The 20,069-nt window shown below is 42.5% G+C and overlaps 1 protein-coding gene across 1 annotated transcript in view; it reads right to left on the bottom strand.

Annotated features, from left to right (window-relative positions):
• The window catches only part of GALNTL5 (polypeptide N-acetylgalactosaminyltransferase like 5), a 65,086-nt gene that overhangs the window by 16,673 nt on the left and 28,344 nt on the right, over window positions 1–20,069 (bottom strand). The window contains 2 exon segments of the mRNA XM_033193492.1: window positions 1,173–1,422; window positions 17,474–17,596. Coding sequence (XP_033049383.1) covers window positions 1,173–1,422; window positions 17,474–17,596 — 373 coding nt within the window.

Consider the following 20,069-nt stretch of genomic DNA (forward strand, 5'->3'; position numbering starts at 1 on the left):
CTTGCTTATTTCTGACTCTTTTCAAATAAAATCAAGTAAGTGGATTACTGCATCAAAGAATAAGGATATTTATAAGATCCTTAATTTGCATTGCCAAATTGTTTTCAAAAAGGATGAACCAATGTATATACACATGAGCCGTGTATTAGAATTCTAAACATTTTACCATTTAGCAAATAAATATTAGAAATAGTTTCCATGTTGAATATCAGTTATTTTTACATTAGAGCCTAAACATGTTTTATATGTGAGATGGAAATATTACAAAAATTATAAACCAAATTTGTGTAATTGGAACACCATAGCTATTTCTTACTAAAAGTAATTTTATTTAAAATCATTTTGAGATAACTCAAAAGATTGATGCTGTTTTTTATTTTTTATTTTTATTTATTTATTTTTTTGAGACGGAGTCTTGCTCTGTCGCCCGGGCTGGAGTTGTTTTTTATTTTTATTGAGATTTCTACATATTACATGTTATTAAAATAAAGTACACCTTTGTTCCAAAGTCTGTGACAATACCCTATCTAATGTTGATCTTGATCAGATCACTTCCTCTGTGTCAAGCCTTCAGCTATGTGTTTTACATGTATTGGCTCATTTAATCCCCTTGACAATCCTAAGAGACATGTGTTAATTATTACTATCACTGTTTTACAGATGAGGACATTGAAGCTGAGAGAGGTAACTGTGCCAACTGAGGGCTGTCTTAATGTACAATTCCAGACATGCTATTGACCTTATGGTCTTTATGTGAACAGTATCTCCTGGATATGTGCAGTGCACAGCTGGTGCAACTGTACATGGCAGCCCTAAACCGCTAACAAATGATGGAGTCCCTCCTGCAAACTAGGTCTGTTTGACTTGAGCTTTTAGTCAAAATTAAATATTGCTCCTCAGAGTCATGATTGAATCCATATAGGATTGTGTTCAGTACCAGCGAATCAAAGAGTTAAAGATCATGTGAAGATAAATGTCATATCACATTATATATTGAGTACTAAGTGATTCTATTGACAATAATTCCATTACTGTATTAAAGACTTCTAGAAACAAGTAACAGAACATTTTCATTAAGCCCAAGAACTTGAAAGAATAATCTCTGGAGGCGTTTTCCCCCTGGGTCTCAGTACACATATGCTATATTTTTCCAAAACCAGAAGAAATCTCACCGGATTGGTTTAGTAGGTCCTTCTGGTCCATCCATCTCATAAGAGAAAACATTATCCCATTTAAATTGTAGGTTCCAGTCAAAAGCTCCCCTTACAACAGGAGAGGGCTTATACTCCAGAGTTCTATCATCAATGGCATCTATCAGGGGGCACACCACCATTTTGGGGTCCTTGGCAATGGCATGCAGCAGGGGCTCCAACCATACTCTGTTCACTTCGCAGTGGCTGTCCAGGAACACCAGAACATCCCCTGGGGAGGCAAGAGCAGGGCAATGTTAGTCCACATAGCTGAAAAATACGGCAATCCAAATCACAGTTCAATGCAATGAATATTTCTTGAGCATTTACTGTGTGTTTGGCTCCTACAGTGATTTCAGTTTCATTGGGAGGAAACAAGAAATACATTATTATGTGCAAAAATATGCGACATCATGTGCTATAGATGTTCAGAGGAAGCCAGTAATTGTGGGTTAGAGAGTGGTTTCGGGGAGAATTCTAAAGGAGCAGGTGGAACTGAACTGGACTTCCATTTTATTTTATTTTATTTTATTTTATTTTTATTTTTTTTTGAGACAGAGTCTCGCTCTGTGGCCCAGGCTGGAGTGCAGTGGCCGGGTCTCAGCTCACTACAAGCTCCGCCTCCCTCCTGGCTCAGCCTCCGGAGTAGCTGGGACTACAGGCGCCCGTCACCTCGCCCGGCTAGTTTTTTGTATTTTTTAGTAGAGACGGGGTTTCACCGTGTTAGCCAGGATGGTCTCGATCTCCTGACCTCGTGATCCGCCCGTCTCGGCCTCCCAAAGTGCTGGGATTACAGGCTTGAGCCACCGCGCCCGGCCCTGGACTTCCATTTTAAAAAATGATTTTAACTTGGTCCTGACTGATCAGCTTAAAATTAGCAAATTTTTACTGAGAGGACACCGTCTTAGGCATTGAGTTTGGTGCATGGGATGCAGACATGCATCACGACTTTTGCTCGAGTTCAAACTTTTTTTTTTTTTGAGATAGAGTCTTGTTCTATTGCCCAGGCTGGAGTGCAGTGACATGATCTTGGCTCACTGCAACCACTGCCTCCCGGATTCAAGCAATTCTCCTGCCTCAGCCTCCCAAGTAGCTGGGATTACAGGTGCCTGCCACCACACCCAGCTAATTTTTGTATTTTTAGTAGAGACGGGGTTTCACCATGTTGGCCAGGCTGGTCTCGAACTCCTGACCTCAGGTGATCTGCCCACCTCAGCCTTTGAGTTCAAGCTTTAGTGGGGACCTATCTGCTTAGAGGACATGGGAATAATTGGCATAAAATAAAGAAGGTATATTATTGAACTACACTAGGGGCCTAATGTAGAAGGAACCCCAAACTCCAAGTAGCAGAGTTTAGACTTTTTCTTGCAGCCAATGTAAAATCATTAGAAAGGTATAAAAAAATCCCATGTTTCGATCAAGACTTAATATGGCAATAATCCCCATACTAATCTACAGATTCAGTGCAATCCCTACTGCAATCCCAGCTGCCTCTTTTTAAAGAAATTGATCCTAAAAGTCATACAAAAAGGCAAGGGACCTAGATTAGCCAAAATAATTTTGAAAAAAAGTAAGGTTGAAGGGCTTTCTGATTTCAAGGCTTACTACAAAGTGATAATAATCAAAACAATGTGTCATTGGCATAAGGATAGACACAGAAACCAGAAATAAACCATGTGTCTATGGTCAATTGATTTTTGACAAGGGCCAAGACAATTCAATGGAGAAAGTATAGTCTTTTCAATAAATGGTGCTGAGGCAATGGAATATCCACATGCAAAAGAATGAAGTTAGACCCCTAACTCATATCACTCTAAAAATCAAATCAAATGGGTCATAGAACTAAGGTAAGAGCTAAAATTATAAAACTCAGAAGGAAACATAGGCATACATTTATGACCTTAGGTGAGGCAATGGTTTCTTAGATATGACACCAAAAATACAGGGAACATAAGAAAAAATAGATATGTTGGAATTCATCAAAAGCAAAAACTTTTGTGCTTAAAAGACACAATCAAGAAAACGAAAAAAATGGCTGGGTGCAGTGGCTTATGCCTGTAATCCCAGCACTTTGGGAGGCTGAGGCGCGTGGATCACCTGAGGTCAGGAGCTCAAGACCAGCCTGGCCAACATAGCGAAACTCTGTCTCTATTAAAAATACAAAAAAATTTAGCAGGGTGTGGTGGCGGGTGCCTATAATCCCAACTACTTAGGAGGCTAAGGCAGGAGAATCTCTTGACCCCAGGAGGTGGAGGTTGCAGTGAGCCAAGATCGTGCCACTGCACTCCAGCCTGGGCGACAGAGCAAGACTCAGTCAAAAAAAGAAAGAGAGAGAGAGAGAGAGAGTCCACAAAATGGGGGAAAGTATTTCCAAATCATACATCTAATAAAGGACTTGTATGAGAATATATAAAGAATTCTTACAAGTTAGTAATAAAAAGACAACTTGATTTAAAATGCGCAAGAGATTTGAATAGACATTTTTTCAAAGATGTATAAATGACTGATGTGAAAAGACATTCAACATCATTAGTCATCAGAAAACCGTTAATAAAAATCACAATGAGGTATCCCTTTACATCCACTAGGATGGCAAGAATGAAAAAGACAGACAATAGCAAGTGTTGGGGATGTTGTAGAGAAATTGAAACACTTGTCCAATGCTGTTGGGAATGATGGGTGAGAGGGGAGGAGTACAGGGAGCAGGAAAGTTCTTTCTTGCCTGGACTTGGCACTCTCTGGGCTGAGTTCTCTGAGGGTGTGGCTGGCATAGTAATTTTGAGGACCTCCCCTCCCATCCCTGGTGGTCTCTTGTTGGCAGTTCTCACAAACTGGGCAAGTGCATTCTATTCTGATGACTCAGTCTGTCTTCTCAGCTCCTTAAGCTCCTGTGTTCTGCCTCCAGCTTCTCTGCTGAGACCTGTCCATTCTTCTAGATAGTCCTACCAGACACCATCTAAGATGATGCCTATGGCTCTCTCTCTCCAACACTGCCAAAGCAAACCCTGCCACAAATACAGCTACTAACCTAAAAGCAAGTGTCCTTTGTTCTATAGCTGGTCACAGTCCTTTTATCCTTTTGATTTTCAGGCAAAGAACTAACAGTTCACTTCTCCTCAATCCCAATATATTTCCAATTTTATTGTATTGATGTCTGAGAATGTGCTGAATTCATATCAAGTCTCTCTCACCAGGCTTTGAGCAGTAGCTTTCTCCAAAAATCTCCTTTAATCTCTGACAATATGACTCAATGTGGCTGAGCCATCTCATCGGTTCTCAGATTTCTATTTTGAAATGTCTTTATCGTGGTCAGTCTAACAACTCACTTTGGAATATGACAGCTTTGATTTTCATGCCTTAACCAAAACTAAGCTAAGAAGAGTCCCATTTTTAACACATAAAAGTTTTCATACTATTGGCAGCACACACACAGTTTTATACTTCCCATTTTTCACCTAAAATAGCTTCTATAATATTACATAACATGATTAGCATTTTAAAATCATGTCTACTAATTTGATAGGTGAAAAGTAACATCTGGTTCTCCTAAGAAGATGCACCAACGGCTCGCAAGCACACGAACAGATGCGCAACATCATTAGCCATTAGGAAAATACAAATCAATCCACAGTGAAGGACCACTTCACTTCCATTAGGATGGCGAGAACTTAAAAAATGAAAACTAAGTTTTGGCAAGGACATGGAGAAATCTGAACTCTTACACACTGCGGATGGGAGCGTAAATGGTGCAGTCACTGAAGAAAAGAGCTTGGCAGCTCCCCCAAAATTTAAAGCTGGAATTACCGTAAGACCCAGCAATTCTACTCCTAGGAACATACCAAAAGAATTCAAACAAATGTATGTATGTGCATGGTCACAGCAGTACTATTGACAACAGCCAAAAGATGGAAACAGCCCAAATGCCCATCAGTGGATGAATGGAGAAACAAACTGTGGTATATCACAGAATGGAATATTATTCAACCATAAAAAGGAAGGAAGTACTGATACATCCACCATGTGGATGAACCTCAAAAATATTATGCTAAGTGAAAGAAGCCCAACACAAAAAGTTACATATTGCATGATTCCATTGGTATGAAATATCTAGAAAGAGACAGAACACAGATTGGTGGTTGCCAGGGACTGGAGGGAAGAAGCTGCTTAATGGGTAAAAGATTTTCTTTTCAGGTAATGAAAATGTTTTGGAGTTAGAGGTCATGGCTATACAACATTGTGAAGGTGTGAAATACTCAATTGTTCATTTAAAAACGATTCGTTTTATATTAATCTCACCTCAATTTTTAAAAATCTGGTTAAATTTTCACTGATGAGGTTGAATTGTCCACAATTTGCCATTTGTAAATAAAATTTTCATGTGCTTTGCCTATTGGAGTAGTTTTGTTGTTGTTGTTGTTTGTTTGTTTTTTGAGATAAAGCCTTGCTCTGTCACCCAGGCTGGAGTGCAGGGGCACGATCTTGGCTCATTGCAACCTCCACCTCCCAGCTTCAAGCAATTCTCCTGCTTCAGCCTCCCAAGTAGCTGGGATTACAGGCGCCTGCCATCACGCCCAGCTATTTTTTTTATTTTTAGTGGAGATGTGGTTTCACCATGTTGGCCAGGCTAGTCTCGAACTTCTGACTTCATATGATCCACCTGCCTCGGCCTTCCAAAGTGCTGGGATTATGGGCGTGAGCCACCATGCCCAGCTTGGAGTTGTATTTTTAATGGATTTTAAATGTACATTTTACATACTAAGAATATTAACTTTTTGTCTTGTTATATTTCCTCAAGCCTACTGTTATTTAATTTTATTATTTTTATTTGCAGCAATTTTACATTTTTTTGGTTAAAAAAATAGACGTTTTTCAGCTGTCTTTTCCATTGGCTTTAAGCTTCGAAATTTCTTATTTATTCATAGAACAGACAAGTATTAATCTATGTTTTTATATTTTGTAATTCTCCTTTAAGAAGTTTATGATGGTGATGTTTTTAAAGAGACAGTCTCACTCTGTTGCCCAGGCTGGAATGGAGTGGTGCTATTATAGCTTACTTTAACCTCCAGCTCCTGGACTCAAGCAATCCTCTTGCCTCAGCCTCCTGAGTAGCTGGGACTACAGGTGTGCACCAACACACTCGCCTAATTTTTTAACAAAAATTTTTATAGAGATGGTATCTCACTGTGTTGTCAGGCTGGTCTTAGAACTCCTGGCCTCAAGCAATCCTCTTGCCTTCGCCTCCTAAAGCGCTGGAATTACAAGCATGAGCCACCACACCTGACCATGGTTTGATTTTCTAAAATAAAATTAACATTAATCCAGTTATTATTTATTTGGGTTATGGTATGAAATAAAGACCTAGAATTTTCCCAAATGGCTAACTGTTTAAGCAGCATTAAACAACAAATACAACAAAAACATTTTAAAAGTCTTTTCCCATACAGATTTGCAGTATCTCTTTAATGTATATGGTGTACACTTGTACCCTTAATGTGAAAAATTTAAATATTTGCAACTTTGAGGATTCTGACCCAGAAAGACCATAAATGCAGTATTAAAAATTGCAAAATAATTTAAAATATACTTTATTTATACCTTTATTCAGGTATTCCTGAATGCTGATTTAAGTTAAAAACATGTGGGAACAGGCCAGCTAGCACCTACATTTCAATGAGATTTTATTTTCACTCATCATAAAGTATTTAATGGGGGAAACTTATATCATATAAGGATAGTAAAGTAGTGGTGAGGGTCCCTCTTCAGCTGATTTCTCTCCTTCACAGGAATATTTTGTGGGAATCTGAAGTTTCTTGCCAGGAAAGGACAGTTGCTCTACTTCTGCCGCCCTTGAGACTTTTGGAAAGGACTGTGCTATTTATCGTTTTTAGAGATAGCCTATCATTCATGTGCTAGATGACCTATCACACATTCATCAGATTCTCTTTCGGGCCTGCAACGAGTAAAGGGAATGAGGTCAAGCCTGCCTGATACAGGGATTTTTCCCCTACTTGCTTCCCTGTGGTATATCACAGAATGGAATATTATTCAACCATAAAAAGGAAGGAAGTACTGATACATCCACCATGTGGATGAACCTCAAAAATATTATGCTAAGTGAAAGAAGCCCAACACAAAAAGTTACATATTGCATGATTCCATTGGTATGAAATATCTAGAAAGAGACAGAACACATTCATCCACTGGTGGGCATTTGGGCTGTTTCCATCTTTTGGCTGTTTCTCCATTCATCCACTGGTGGGCATTTGGGCTGTTTCCATCTTTTGGCTGTTGTCAATAGTACTGCTGTGACCATGCACATACATACATTTGTTTGAATTCTTTTGGTATGTTCCTAGAGAGTGTTTGTGGAAATATTCTAAACAGTTCCACTGCTCCCTAAAGTCTGGAGTTGGGAGCTACATTCTCGATCTTACCCTGTGTAGAAGCTTATTTTCTGCTCTCCTGTAGTAGTCTATTTGCACCGTTTCTCTAGGGATTGTGGATTGCAAGGTTTGTTACCTTGTTTTTTGAAAATCAACAAATATCGTATGTATCAGTTTCACAGTATTTCCTGTTTTTCTCTATTTTGTATTTATTTTTGTTCTTTGGTTAGTGTCCATATTTTTACCTTTAAACATAACTCATTATATATAATTTATTTTACATAACATTAAAATTCTGTTTGGTCTCTACAACCAAGCATTTTTAAAGTCTTAAAAAAGTTTTTTTTTTACCTACACATTATGTCATTGCTATATCTTTTTCTTATTTGTTTTTTGAGATGGGGTTGTGATGTGCTGCTCTGTCTAGAGTGCAGTGGCATCGTCATAGCTCACTGTAACCCTGAGCACCTGGGCTCGAGTGATCCTCCTCCCTCACCCTCCCAAATAGATAGGATTACAGGCACGGGCCACCACATCTGGTTAATTTTTACTTATTTATTTATTTCTGTAGAAATGAGGTCTTCTCATGTTTCCCAGGCTGGTCTCAAACTCCTGGCCTCAAGCAATCCTCCCTCCTCAGCCTCCCAAAGCACTGGGATTACAGGTGTGAGCCACTGCACCCAGCCTGTTATTGCTATGTCTTTCCAATTTTTTGGTATTGGTGTTTAAGAATGTGGTGTGCAAAATCTATGTCAGGGGATTTACAGAGAATCTGTGCTTAAGCATATAACCAGTTTTTGTAAAACACATAAGCATTTCTATTTAACTCACTATAAATCTGTTAAACCTAGCCATTTGGATTTTGTAAAAAGAAATCAAAGCAATGACACTATTAAACATTGTAAATTTGGTTTGTATGCTACATCCTCATAATCTGGTGGTGGCATGATGCTGTCTACTGAGATGGCACCAGAATTCCTGGGTTTGAGCCTCGAGTGACATGACCTAGAGCCAGTCTCTAATCTTTCGGGAGCTTAGCTTCTTTAACTGGGATAAAAGGCTGATGAGTTCTAAAACCTCTGAGAGCCTTTCCACCATTAACATTTTGTATTTTATTACTTTTACCCTGTCTTTTAATTGTATGTATTTTATCATTTTGAAGCATAAAATTCAATGTTTATGTTTTAATTATTTATTTGTACTAACTGCTGTATAATAAGCATTTATTTAGTATATACTGCAAAAAAAAATGTAGGTAATATCCTTATCTGATCATTGTAACAGCCATGTTAGTTTGATAGCATCATTCCCATATTTTGGATTAGGAGGCTGAGGCTCAGAAGAATGGCTTGTCTAACTCTCCCTGGAAGATACTGCTTCCCTGCAATGTTACTGATAGAAAAAAAAAAAAAAACTCCTTCTCCCAAACTGCATGAACCCTGCATCACTAGCATTTCATCATTACCCATGGTTTAATCATCACTCAAGTTTGCATGTTTGCCTCCAAACCATGACACTTCTGCTCCCATGCAAAAAAAAAAAAAAAAAAAAATCATGCCAACTGATTGTAGATTTATTTAGATTGAAGCCGTCTGGTTGTAACACTCTTTCTTCTTCACTTTGCCTTCTCATTCTCCTCCTTGAGGTTATCTATCTGCCTGCATCTCAGGCGGTTTCCTTCATGCCCTGCAGGTACCGCACAGCATTCACCGCAGGCTGTCCACCTCAGCTCCTGCAATCTGTGGCCGGCTTCAACAGCCACGTGGACAGCACTACTGGGCCCAAAGAAATGGACAGATAGTGATGAGAATTATGAAGAGAAAGAAACGGAGGGGGCCGGGCGCGGTGGCTCACGCCTGTAATCCCAGCACTTTGGGAGGCCGAGGCGGGCGGATCACGAAGTCAGGAGATCAAGACCATCCTGTAACACGGTGAAACCCCATCTCTACTAAAAATACAAAAAATTAGCCAGGCATGGTGGTGGGCGCCGGGAGGCTGAGGCAGGAGAATGGCGTGAACCCGAGAGGCAGAGCTTGCAGTGAGCCGAGATCGTGCTCCTGCACTCCAGCCTGGGCGACATAGCGAGACTCCATCTAAAAAAAAAAAATTGGGGGTAAAGGTGATAGAGAGGGATAGGGTTCTGCTATTTAATATGGGGTGGTTTGAAAGACCACTGTGATAAAGTGGCATTTGATCAGATAACTGAACAAAGTGAGATAACAGGTCATGCAGATGCCTGGCAGAAGAACATTCCAGGGGAAGCCAGTCATGTGCAGAGGCTCTGAGATAGGATGAGGCTTGGCAGGCTGGGAGAGAAGCAGGAAGGCCGGTGCAGCTGTGGGGTGAGTGAGGGAGGCAGGAAGAGAAAGGTCAGGGAAAGCAGGGAACACATCACTGCGTGCCCTACTGGAGAGACAGTGTCGCTTTGTAATAATGCAAATAGCTCCCAGGAAGTCGACCTGGCTCCAAAGAAGTGTGCACACATGAACATCATGTGAAAACCCGTCTCCAGCCTCAGTAGGTACAGTTTACATCTCAAAAGAGTTGATAAAAAAGAATAAACGTGCATGGGTAGCACACAGCCGGCAAGAGATAAATCCTGGAGGGATGAGTGAATACTTGGATACGTGAAGGCTGGGCTGCTGGCTGCTGCCTCACCTGCCCACACAACAGGATCCCACACTTGTGACTCAGGAGCATGTCTGGCTCAGGCAGCCACCTACATCACTTGGGGGTGTGGGGAACAGACAGGCTGACAGATAGCAAGCACTGGCAAAGGGCCAGGAGAGGCAGGCGCACACATTCACAGTCACAGCTGAAGGTTTCAGGACAACTCTAAGAAACATAGAAATAAAGTCGAATTCCATCAGTAAGAATATCAAAGATATGAACAAAATTATACACACACACACACACTCACAACCTACAACCAAAAAGGAAAAATATACATTCTTTGAAAATACACATAGAAGGGCTATGTGTGGTGGCTCATGCCTGTAATCCCAGCACTTTGAGAGGTTAGGTGGGAGGATATTGCGTGAGACCAGCCTGGGCAGCATAGTGAGACCCCATCTCTACCAAAAGTTAAGAAAATAGGCCAGGTGTGGTGGCTCATGCTTGCAGTTCCAACATTTGAGAGGCTAAGGTGGGAGGATCGCTTGACCCCAGGAGTTCGAGGCTACAGTGTGCTTCGGTTACTCCACTGCACTCCGGCCTGGGTGACAGAGAGAGATCGTGTCTCAAAAAGAAAAAAAGTGTAAAATACACATAGACATTGTGAAAAATTGACCCAGCTTAAGACACAACAGAAATTTAAAATTTCTGACCACAATACAGTTAAGTAGTAATAAACAAAAAATAATTTTAAAAATCTCTTAAAATTGTTTGGAAACTTTCAAAATCACTCCTAAAAGAAAGGAAAACAATCTGGATTAAAGAGGAAACCAAAAAAGACACCAGTGCCTGGGAAGTTTACAGGCCAGTTCTCTGCAAGTTCCCAAACACAGTTAATCTCTGTCTTACGTAAAGTTTTAGAAACAAGGAAAAACCATACGATTTGTTCTATGAGTCTGGTAAAGTGAAAAGTATAGGAATACGGTACAAAGAAAATCATAAATACATCTTACTTTTTTTTTTTTTTGAGACAGGGTCTCGCTCTGTTGCCCAGGCTGGAGTGCAGTGACATGATCTTGGCTCACTGCAGCCTCCATCTCCTGGGTTCAACCGATTCTTCTGCCTCAGCCTCCTGAGTAGCTAGGATTACAGGCGTGCGCCACCACGCCTGGCTAATTTTTGTATCTTTAGTGGAGATGGGGTTTCTCCATGTTGGTCAGGTTGGTCTCGAACTCCCGACCTCAGGTGACCCACCCGCCTCAGCCTCTCAAAGTGCTGGGATTCTAGGCATGAACCATTGTGTCTGATCCACATCTTACTTTTGAACACAGATGTGATGCATGTGCCCTGGGTGAGAAGGGGTGGAGAGCATGTGTGTGAGTGGGTGTTGGGAGATATTTACGTCTACACCTAGCGACTCTAGGGAAGCGTTTCTATGGGTATTATGTGGGTTTAAAATTTTTCGAAATAAAAAAAATAAGATTCCCCTTTTAAACAAAACCAATCCAAACCATAGTGTTATGGGTTGAACTGTGCTCCCCAAAACGATATTTTCAAGTCCCAGGAACTTCAAAATGTGTCTTTATCTAGAAACAAGGTCTCTGCAGATGCAATGAGGTCATACCGGGGTAGAGGGAGCCCTTCATTCAATGTGACTGGTGTCCTTCTGAGATTCGGTTGGGGGAGACACAGACACAGACATACAGGGAGGACGCCTGTGAACAGAGAGGCGGAGCCAAGGGTGACACTGCTGCAGCCTGGGACTGGCAGCCACCACCAGAAGCTGAAGAGACGGGGAAGGAGCCTCCCCTGCAGGTCTCAGAAGGAATAAGGTCCTGCTCACACCTTGATTGTGGACCTCTGGCCTCCAAAACTGGGAAAATATGAATTTCTGTTATTTCAAGCCACTTGGTTTGTGCTGCTTCATTATAGCAGTCCTAGGAAACGAATGCACATCAATATAGTAACTAAATGATAAGTCAGAATTATTCCCATGAAAGTCAAAAGCAGAAAGGATGCCTGCTACCGCCATTTCTAATCAACATTAGAGAGGTAGAAGGAAAATTATCTTCAGCTGATAGAAAATGCAAGCAACTCTACCCACCAACCACTAACAATTAAGAGTTTACTGAGGTTTCTATTTACAAGATCAAATATACCAAAAGATCTCATTCCTATGTACCAGTAATAATTAAAAAATATAACAAGAAGGTCCCAAATCACAATTTTTAAAACAACAACCGAAAAATCAAGATAAACAGAAATAAATCTTCGTACATATTATCTATAGAGCAAATGACAAACCACCAAAAGAATATAAAAGCAGATCTGAATAAATGCCCGTGGGTGGGGACATTTATCATCAAAAAGATGTAAATTCTTTCCTATTTTAATCTATCATGTCTATATAATTCTAGTGAAAATCTCAACACGTTTTTCCTGGAACTTGATAAGACAATCCTAGCTAAGACACTTTTGCAGAACGAAGTGGGAAGATTTGTCCTACAAATCTTCTTATCAAGAAAATAAGAAGATATAAAAACTTCTTATCAAGCTGTCCTAATCAAGAGACAGCGTGATTAGCCTAGAAATACAAAAATACCATCATAGAGCAGAAGAGAGATGCTGGAAATAGACCCAGGAATACACAGACATTTGATAAAACGATAAAAATAGCATTGTAACCAATGAAGAAACGGTGGACTATTCAATGAATGGTGTGGGGAAAATTGGCTATTCATTCTGAAAAAATTACATTACATTCTTAACTTACACCATTCCCAGAACAAACAGTTCCAGGTAGACTCAAAGTTTAATGTAAAAACCAATTTTTTTTTTTTTTACATGAGGAAGAAACTAGAGAAGAGTATCAGGCCGTGTGCAGTGGCTCATGCCTATAATCTCAGCACTTTGAAGCTGAGGCAGGCGGATCACCTGAGGTCAGGGGTTTGAGACCAGCCAGACCAGCCTGACCAACATGGCGAAACCCCGTCTCTACTAAAAATACAAAAATTAGCCAGATGTGGTGGTGGGTGCCTGTAATCCCAACTACTCAGGAGGCTGAGGCAGGAGAATCACTTGAACCTGGGAGGCAGAGATTGCAGTGAGCCAAGAGCACGCCATTGCACTCTAGCCTGGCTGATAGAGCGAGACTCCATCTCAACAAACCAGAAAAAACAGTATCCTCATGATCTCAGGGTAAGGAAAAATTTCTTGAACAGGAGACAAAACCCAAAAAACATAAAGAAAAAATATCAATATGTTTGTTGTTTTATTATGTTAAAGCTAGCTACTAATAATAAGATTCCAAAATGATAATGGCTCAAATGCAATAGAAGTTTATTTCTACGCATTTAGCCATCCAAGATGGGTGCTGCTGACTGGGGGAAGCCCTCCCTGTGGTCATTCAGGGATGCAGGCTGGCAGAGGCTCTTCAACCCAGAGCCCCCAAAGTCACTTAGTCATCTCTGCCCCAGTCAGCCAGAATAGGAAATGAGTGTGGAGGGGACAGACCAGCTTCCTAAGAGCCTTGGTCGGGAAATGGTACATGTTACTTGCACTCACATCCCATGGTTAAAACTTAGTCACAAGGCTATTCCTATTGAAGAGAGGCTAGGAAGTTCAGTCTAGTGCCCAGCAAGAGGAGGTAGGCTTTTTTGTTTGTTTGTTTGTTTTGAGACGGAATCTTGCTCTGTCACCCAGGCTGGAGTGCAGTGGTGCAATCTCGGCTCACTGCAAGCTCCGCCTCCCAGGTTCACACCATTCTCCTACCTCAGTCTCCCAAGTAGCTGGGACTACAGGCGCCCGTCGCCACGCCCAGCTAATTTTTTGTATTTTTAGTGGAGACGGGGTTTCACTGTGTTAGCCAGGCAAGTGGGCTTTTTGGTGAACTTAAATACTTAAAAATTTCTGGCCAGGAACAGCGACTCACGCCTGTAATCCCAGCACTTTGGGAGGCCGAGGCAGGCTGACCACTTGAGGTCAAGAGTTCAAGACCAGCCTGGCCAGTATGGTGAAACCCCATCTCTACTAAAAATACAAAATATTAGCTGGTTGAGGTGGTAGGCACCTGTAATCCTAGCTACTTAGGAGGCTGATGCATAAAGATCACTTGAACCCAGGAGGCGGAGGTTGCAGTGAGCCAAGATTGTGCCACTGCACTCCAGACTGGGCAACAGAGTGAGACCCTGTCTCAAAATAAATAAATAAAATTTTGCTGTACATAAGACACCCCCAGAGAAGGAGAAAAGATAGGCTGTAGCCTGAGGACCGATATTCTCAGTATTCATAATATAGAATTTCTGTTATAAGGACATGTGTGAATCAATAACAAAATGACAAACAACACATTAGAAAAAGTGGCAAAGGATATGAACAGATAAATCGACAGAAAAATGATCTATAAGCAATCTATGAAAATAGGAAAAAAGTCGATGGCCAGTAATACCAAGAAAAGAAAATGTAGCCTATTTTTTGGCCAACTGTGGCAAACATTAGAAAGACGGGTCATATTCAGCTCTAGCTGCAGAGAAAGGGCACTTTGTCTGTGTGATGAGACTGTTAATTGGTGAAACTTTTCAAGGACGATTTGGCATTATCTTTCAAAATTTAAAATAAAAATCCCCTTTTTCCCAGCAATTCCACTTTTAGGAATTTATCTTTTTTTTTTTTTTTTTTTTTTTTTGAGATGGAGTCTTGCTCTGTCGCCCAGGCTGGAGTGCAGTGGCCAGATCTCAGCTCACTGCAAGCTCCGCCTCCCGGGTTTACGCCATTCTCCGGCCTCAGCCTCCCGAGTAGCTGGGACTACAGGCGCCCGCCACCACGCCCGGCTAGTTTTTTGTATTTTTTAGTAGAGACGGGGTTTCACTGTGTTAGCCAGGATGGTCTCGATCTCCTGACCTCGTGATCTGCCCGTCTCGGCCTCCCAAAGTGCTGGGATTACAGGCTTGAGCCACCGCGCCCGGCCTAGGAATTTATCTTATAGGCACAATCAATCACACAAAGATATATGTTCATGAATTGTAACTACTGCATTTTTTAGATAATAGTAAAAAAGAAAAATAACCTATTCAGAAATGGCTAAAGAAGTTATGACAATCAATTATAAAATCCATATGGGCTGGGCACGGTGGCTCACACTTGTAATCTCAACACTTTGGGAGGCCGAGGTGGGCGGGTCATTTGAGGTTAGGAGTTAGAGACCAGTTTGGCCAACATGGCGAAACCCTGTCTCTACTAAAAATACAAAAAAATGAGCTGGGCGTGGTGGCGTCCACCTATAAGCCCAGCTCTTGGGGGAGGCTAAGGCAGGAGAATCGCTTGAACCTGCAAGACAGAGATTGTAGTGAGCTGAGATTGCACACTGCACTATAGCCTGGGAGACAGAGCGAAACTCCATCTAAAAAAAAAAGAAAAAGAAAATCCATAAGAAATATCATAAAACACAGCAATTCAAAACTGAAGTCAGTCTTAAGTACTGTCATGGGAAAAGTTCCAAAAATTAAAAATAAAAGAGTAAGTCTCAGGACGGTACAGATAGTATGATTCCATATATTTAAAAATCCCAGGCCAGGCGTGGTGGCTCATGCCAGTAATCCTGGCACTTTGCGAGGCTGAGGTGGGCAGATCACTTGAGGCCAGGAGTTAAAGAGCAACTTGGCCAACATGGCAAAACCCCGTCTCTACTAAAAGTACAAAAATCAGCTGGCATGGTGGCAGGCACCTGTAATCCCAGCTACTTGAGAGGCTGAGGCAGGAGAACTGCTTGAACCCAAAAGGAGGAGGTTAGAGATTGCGCCACTGCACTCCAGCCTGGGTGACAGAGGGAAACTATCTCAAAAAAAAAAAAAAAGTAAGTAAAATAAACAAAAATCCTTAACCCTGTGTATGTACGTGTGCATATATATATATATATAAATGCATAAAAACAAAGGGTCTGAAAAGATGCACTCCATATTGTGTTTGGTTTCTCTTGGGTTTTGGACAATGAACATGTATTATCTTTGCAGTTAAATAAGAGAATGTGTCCACCGATCAGGCCAACATGGAAAAAGAGAATCCAATTTTGCTTGGCCTTCCATTCCTTAAGGAGGTGTTTCCTGCTAAGGAGCAGGGACATTGCATCAGAAATGCAATGCAGTGCAGCCTGAGTAATGCCCTTACAAATGATTCACCTCCTGTGGTTCCAGCTCAGTGTTCTGCCAACATTAACCTACATGTGGCCGGAGGCATGATCGTAGGAGGCATGGGCCCTGCAAGCTGCTCAGATGCCCCTGGGACTCAGCCGCCCAGCAGCGTTGACAGCCAATGGCTCACAACAGAGTCCCTCCCCAGGAGCTGTCCTTGGCCAGCCATGGCTACCATATCCAAGGTCATACCTGCTCCCAGGGGAGGGTGGTGTTCATATCCAATGACTGGTCCACGCCTGGTCTCCTTACCTGGAACTGGGATCCCTTTGAATGGCTCTTGGGGCAGCTCTGGGAGTGTGCTGCTCAGATGTCCCTTTACAAGAACCTGCTGTGGTGGATGGATCTGAATGCTTCCCCCCGCCAAAGCTTTTGGATCTACTGAAGCTCATGCCAAGGTCATGCCGTTCCCAGGGTGCTCCCACCCAATGACTAAGCACAGTGTGTGGGTGGCGGTGGGGAAGAAATGGAGATGTGCCACCCAGTCCCAATGCAGGTCTCCCTAACAGGTAACCTTTGCAATGGGGCTCCCACTAGCCCACTGAGCCTTTCTGAGACCCGCACCTTGTCTGAAGCTCTTCAAGGTAAACCTCCTTCCTTCTCTCTCCTCCTCCATGTGTGTCAGGCCAGAAGCATCAGCTCACACTTTTTCTTCTGTTCTCCTATCTCTTGCCCCATAAACTCCTTCTGTTGTCGTTTCATTGTGGGGTCCTGGCTTCAGAGCTCCCCGTGGATGAGCGTGCAGCTCCCTCCTGACCGCCCCACCCCCAGTCTTGCTCTCCTCACTCCCGTGGCTCCCAGTGGGTCCCCTGTGGTTGAAACTCCATCTCAGAGTTTGTACTGGGGAACTCAGCCTGTGAGAAGGGCTGACATTAAGGTCCCTGCAAAAGAATATCTTCAACCCAAAATAGCAAATTCACATTTTAAAGCAGAACGCTTTCAGAGGCAAAAGAAGATTAAAGGCTCATATGGCTGGAATAGATTTCCAATCTTCTGATGAAGCAGACAGAGACACAGAAGGTCTCCCTGCGGAGGAGTCCAGCTCAGAAGGGAAGATTTCTGTGATGCCGTCACTGGCTCTTGTCCCCAGGAATATTCCTACCTGAAGCATGAGAAGCTCCAATCAGCCTTGCTCGGATCAGCCCCTCTCTCTTTTTGTTTCTTATTATTTTAATCTTTCCCCGAAAAGTTTCCAGGTGATAGTCTAGTTTTTCTTTCAAATCATCTGGAAAAATATTGAACACATGAGAATGTATAAACTACAACTATAGAAATTGAAATGGTGTATCATCATTATGACTTATTCCTAAAATCCATGCTATTCCACAGAAGTTCTAACTTTAAAAGAGAATTTTGGAGCCAGGTGTGGTGTCTCATGCCTGTAATTCTAGCACTTTGGGAGGCTGAGGCAGGCAGATCACGTGAGGTCAGGAGTTCAAGACCAGCCTGGCCAACATGGTGAAACCCTCTCTCTACTAAAAATATAAAAATTAGCCAGGCGTAGTGGTGGGCACCTGTAATCCCTGGAACTCGGGAGGCTGAGGCAAGAGAATCGCTTGAACCCAGGAGGCAAAGGTTGCAGTGAGCCAAGATGACGCCATTGCACTCTAGCCTGGGCAAAAAGAGCAAAACTCCGTCTCAAAAAAAAAAAAAAAAAAGATAGAATTTTTATCCTATTTAAGGGAGAGAAACAAAAGTGATTCATTATAAAAATCAACTGTAAGTATTTTTCTGTTTCGTTTTTGTTGAGACAGGGCCTCATTCTGTTACCAACGTTGGAGTGCAGTGGCATGATCATAGCTCACTGCAGCCTTGATCTCCTGGGATCAAGGAATCCTTGTGCCCCAACATCCTGAGTAGCTGGGACTACAGGTGTGCATCACCACACCTGGCTAATTTTTTAATTTTTTGTAGCAATAGAGTCTTGCTATATTGCCCAGGCTGGTCTTGAACTCCTGGCCTCAAGGGATCCTCCCACCTTGATCTCCCAAAGTTCTGGGATTATAGGTGTAAGCCACCATGCCTGGCCCTATAAATAATATTCTACGGTTCTAGTGAAATATCTCTATTTTAGTAAATGACTATTAACATTTTAATAGAAAAAGCATGCATTACAGAGCTTTGGCGCAATCTGGGTTTGCTACTATCTGTGCTTCTAATTTTGTAGTAGCTCTTTGGAAAGTTATCGAACCACTAGAGTCTTAGTTTCGTCAGCTCAGAGAAGGGATGGCCATCGTGTTCCTGGCAGTACTCTAGTATGAGGAAGAAGAAATATATCACCCAGCACAGAGCCTGGCACCCAACAGTCACTTAATATTTGGAGGTTAATATGATGATGATAAAGGAGGCTGGGACCAGGTGCCTCAGAGGTCTAAATTCCTAAGTCCCAGCAATCCGGGTCAGGAGCAAATTCAACGGGAACAAGTTCATGGTAATCTCAGCAGAAGGGGGGATCTCCTTCCTTGTTTTTAAGAAGAGGCAGGGATACGGGCTGCAAGGCTGTGCTTGCAGGCCTGGGCAGCATCTCAGCTCAAAGGTCTGCAGACACCTCACTCACATCCAGGATGCAGGAGGCAGTGGGAGGAAGGAGAAGTGGGACGCCATGAGCCAGACCCTGGAGGAGATAAACGCAATTGAGGCAGCAGCAGTCACTGACATGAAGTAGAGGGTGTGGGTTTTTCAGAAGATGGTCATGTTGTTGGCTTGCAGTCTAGAGGGACCAGGACTACAGGAAAAGTGGAGGGCAGCAGGTCATGGACAGGCCATTTGTGTAACTCAGTGGGGGCAGTTCCCCGGGCCCCTGGCCCTGCTCCCCCAAGCTGAGGAGTCTATCGGCCTGACCTATGAGTGTCAGCTGGGAAAGACAGGGTTTTGTTGAAGAAATTGTCCTTAAACCCATGATGAAGTCACCGTGAATTAAAGGAGGAAGGTGTCAACCTGATCTCCAGCAGAGCCTAGAACACCCTAATCCTGCGTTTGAGGCTTTGCGTGGGTCAAAGGCTCAGATCAAGGAGGAGAAAGCAGAGGTGTCTGGTTGGGCAGTACAACCACATGTTAGCAGTAGCGACCCCCTAGTCTCTTATAAAGGCGACCACAATGTATGATGAATGTATAAGAAGGTTGACAGATCTTATGGTCTGTATGTTTGTGTCCCCACCAAAATTCAAAGTGCCCCTCAGTATGATGGTATTTGCAGGTGGGGCCTTGCAGGGGCATAATTGGGTCATGGAGCTAGCTTGACAACATGAGGACATAGCAAAAAATGGCTGTCTAGCACCCAGGAAGAGGGCCCTCTCTAAGAACTCGACCCTGCTGGCACCCTCGCCTCGGACTTCCAACCTCCAGGACTCTGAGAAATAAATGTTTGTTGTTTAAGCCACCCCATTTGTGGTGTTTTGTTACAGCAGCCAAGCTGACTAAGACACCAGATATGTCTCTAAATTCATGGTGTGCTTCTGAAAGGCCGGGGGAGGTATCCATCCCCTGGTCATTCCTGGCACTGTGTCCCCATGGCAGCATCCTTGTACTTCTGGGAGAAAAGTTAGAATTCCACAATCTGTCAGGTTATCCCAACCTGTCCCCTGCTGGTGGCTTTCCCGGTAACTTCTTGCCCAGCAAGTTGCCAAACATGCTGCTCTGTCTTTTGAACAGAGGAGACAGCATGAGTCACAGGGGCAGCAGGGAAGCCAGGCCCTCAC

Source organism: Trachypithecus francoisi, unplaced genomic scaffold (genome assembly GCF_009764315.1).
Source record: "Trachypithecus francoisi isolate TF-2019V2 unplaced genomic scaffold, Tfra_2.0 Lachesis_group4, whole genome shotgun sequence".
In the NCBI taxonomy this organism is placed as follows: domain Eukaryota; kingdom Metazoa; phylum Chordata; class Mammalia; order Primates; family Cercopithecidae; genus Trachypithecus; species Trachypithecus francoisi.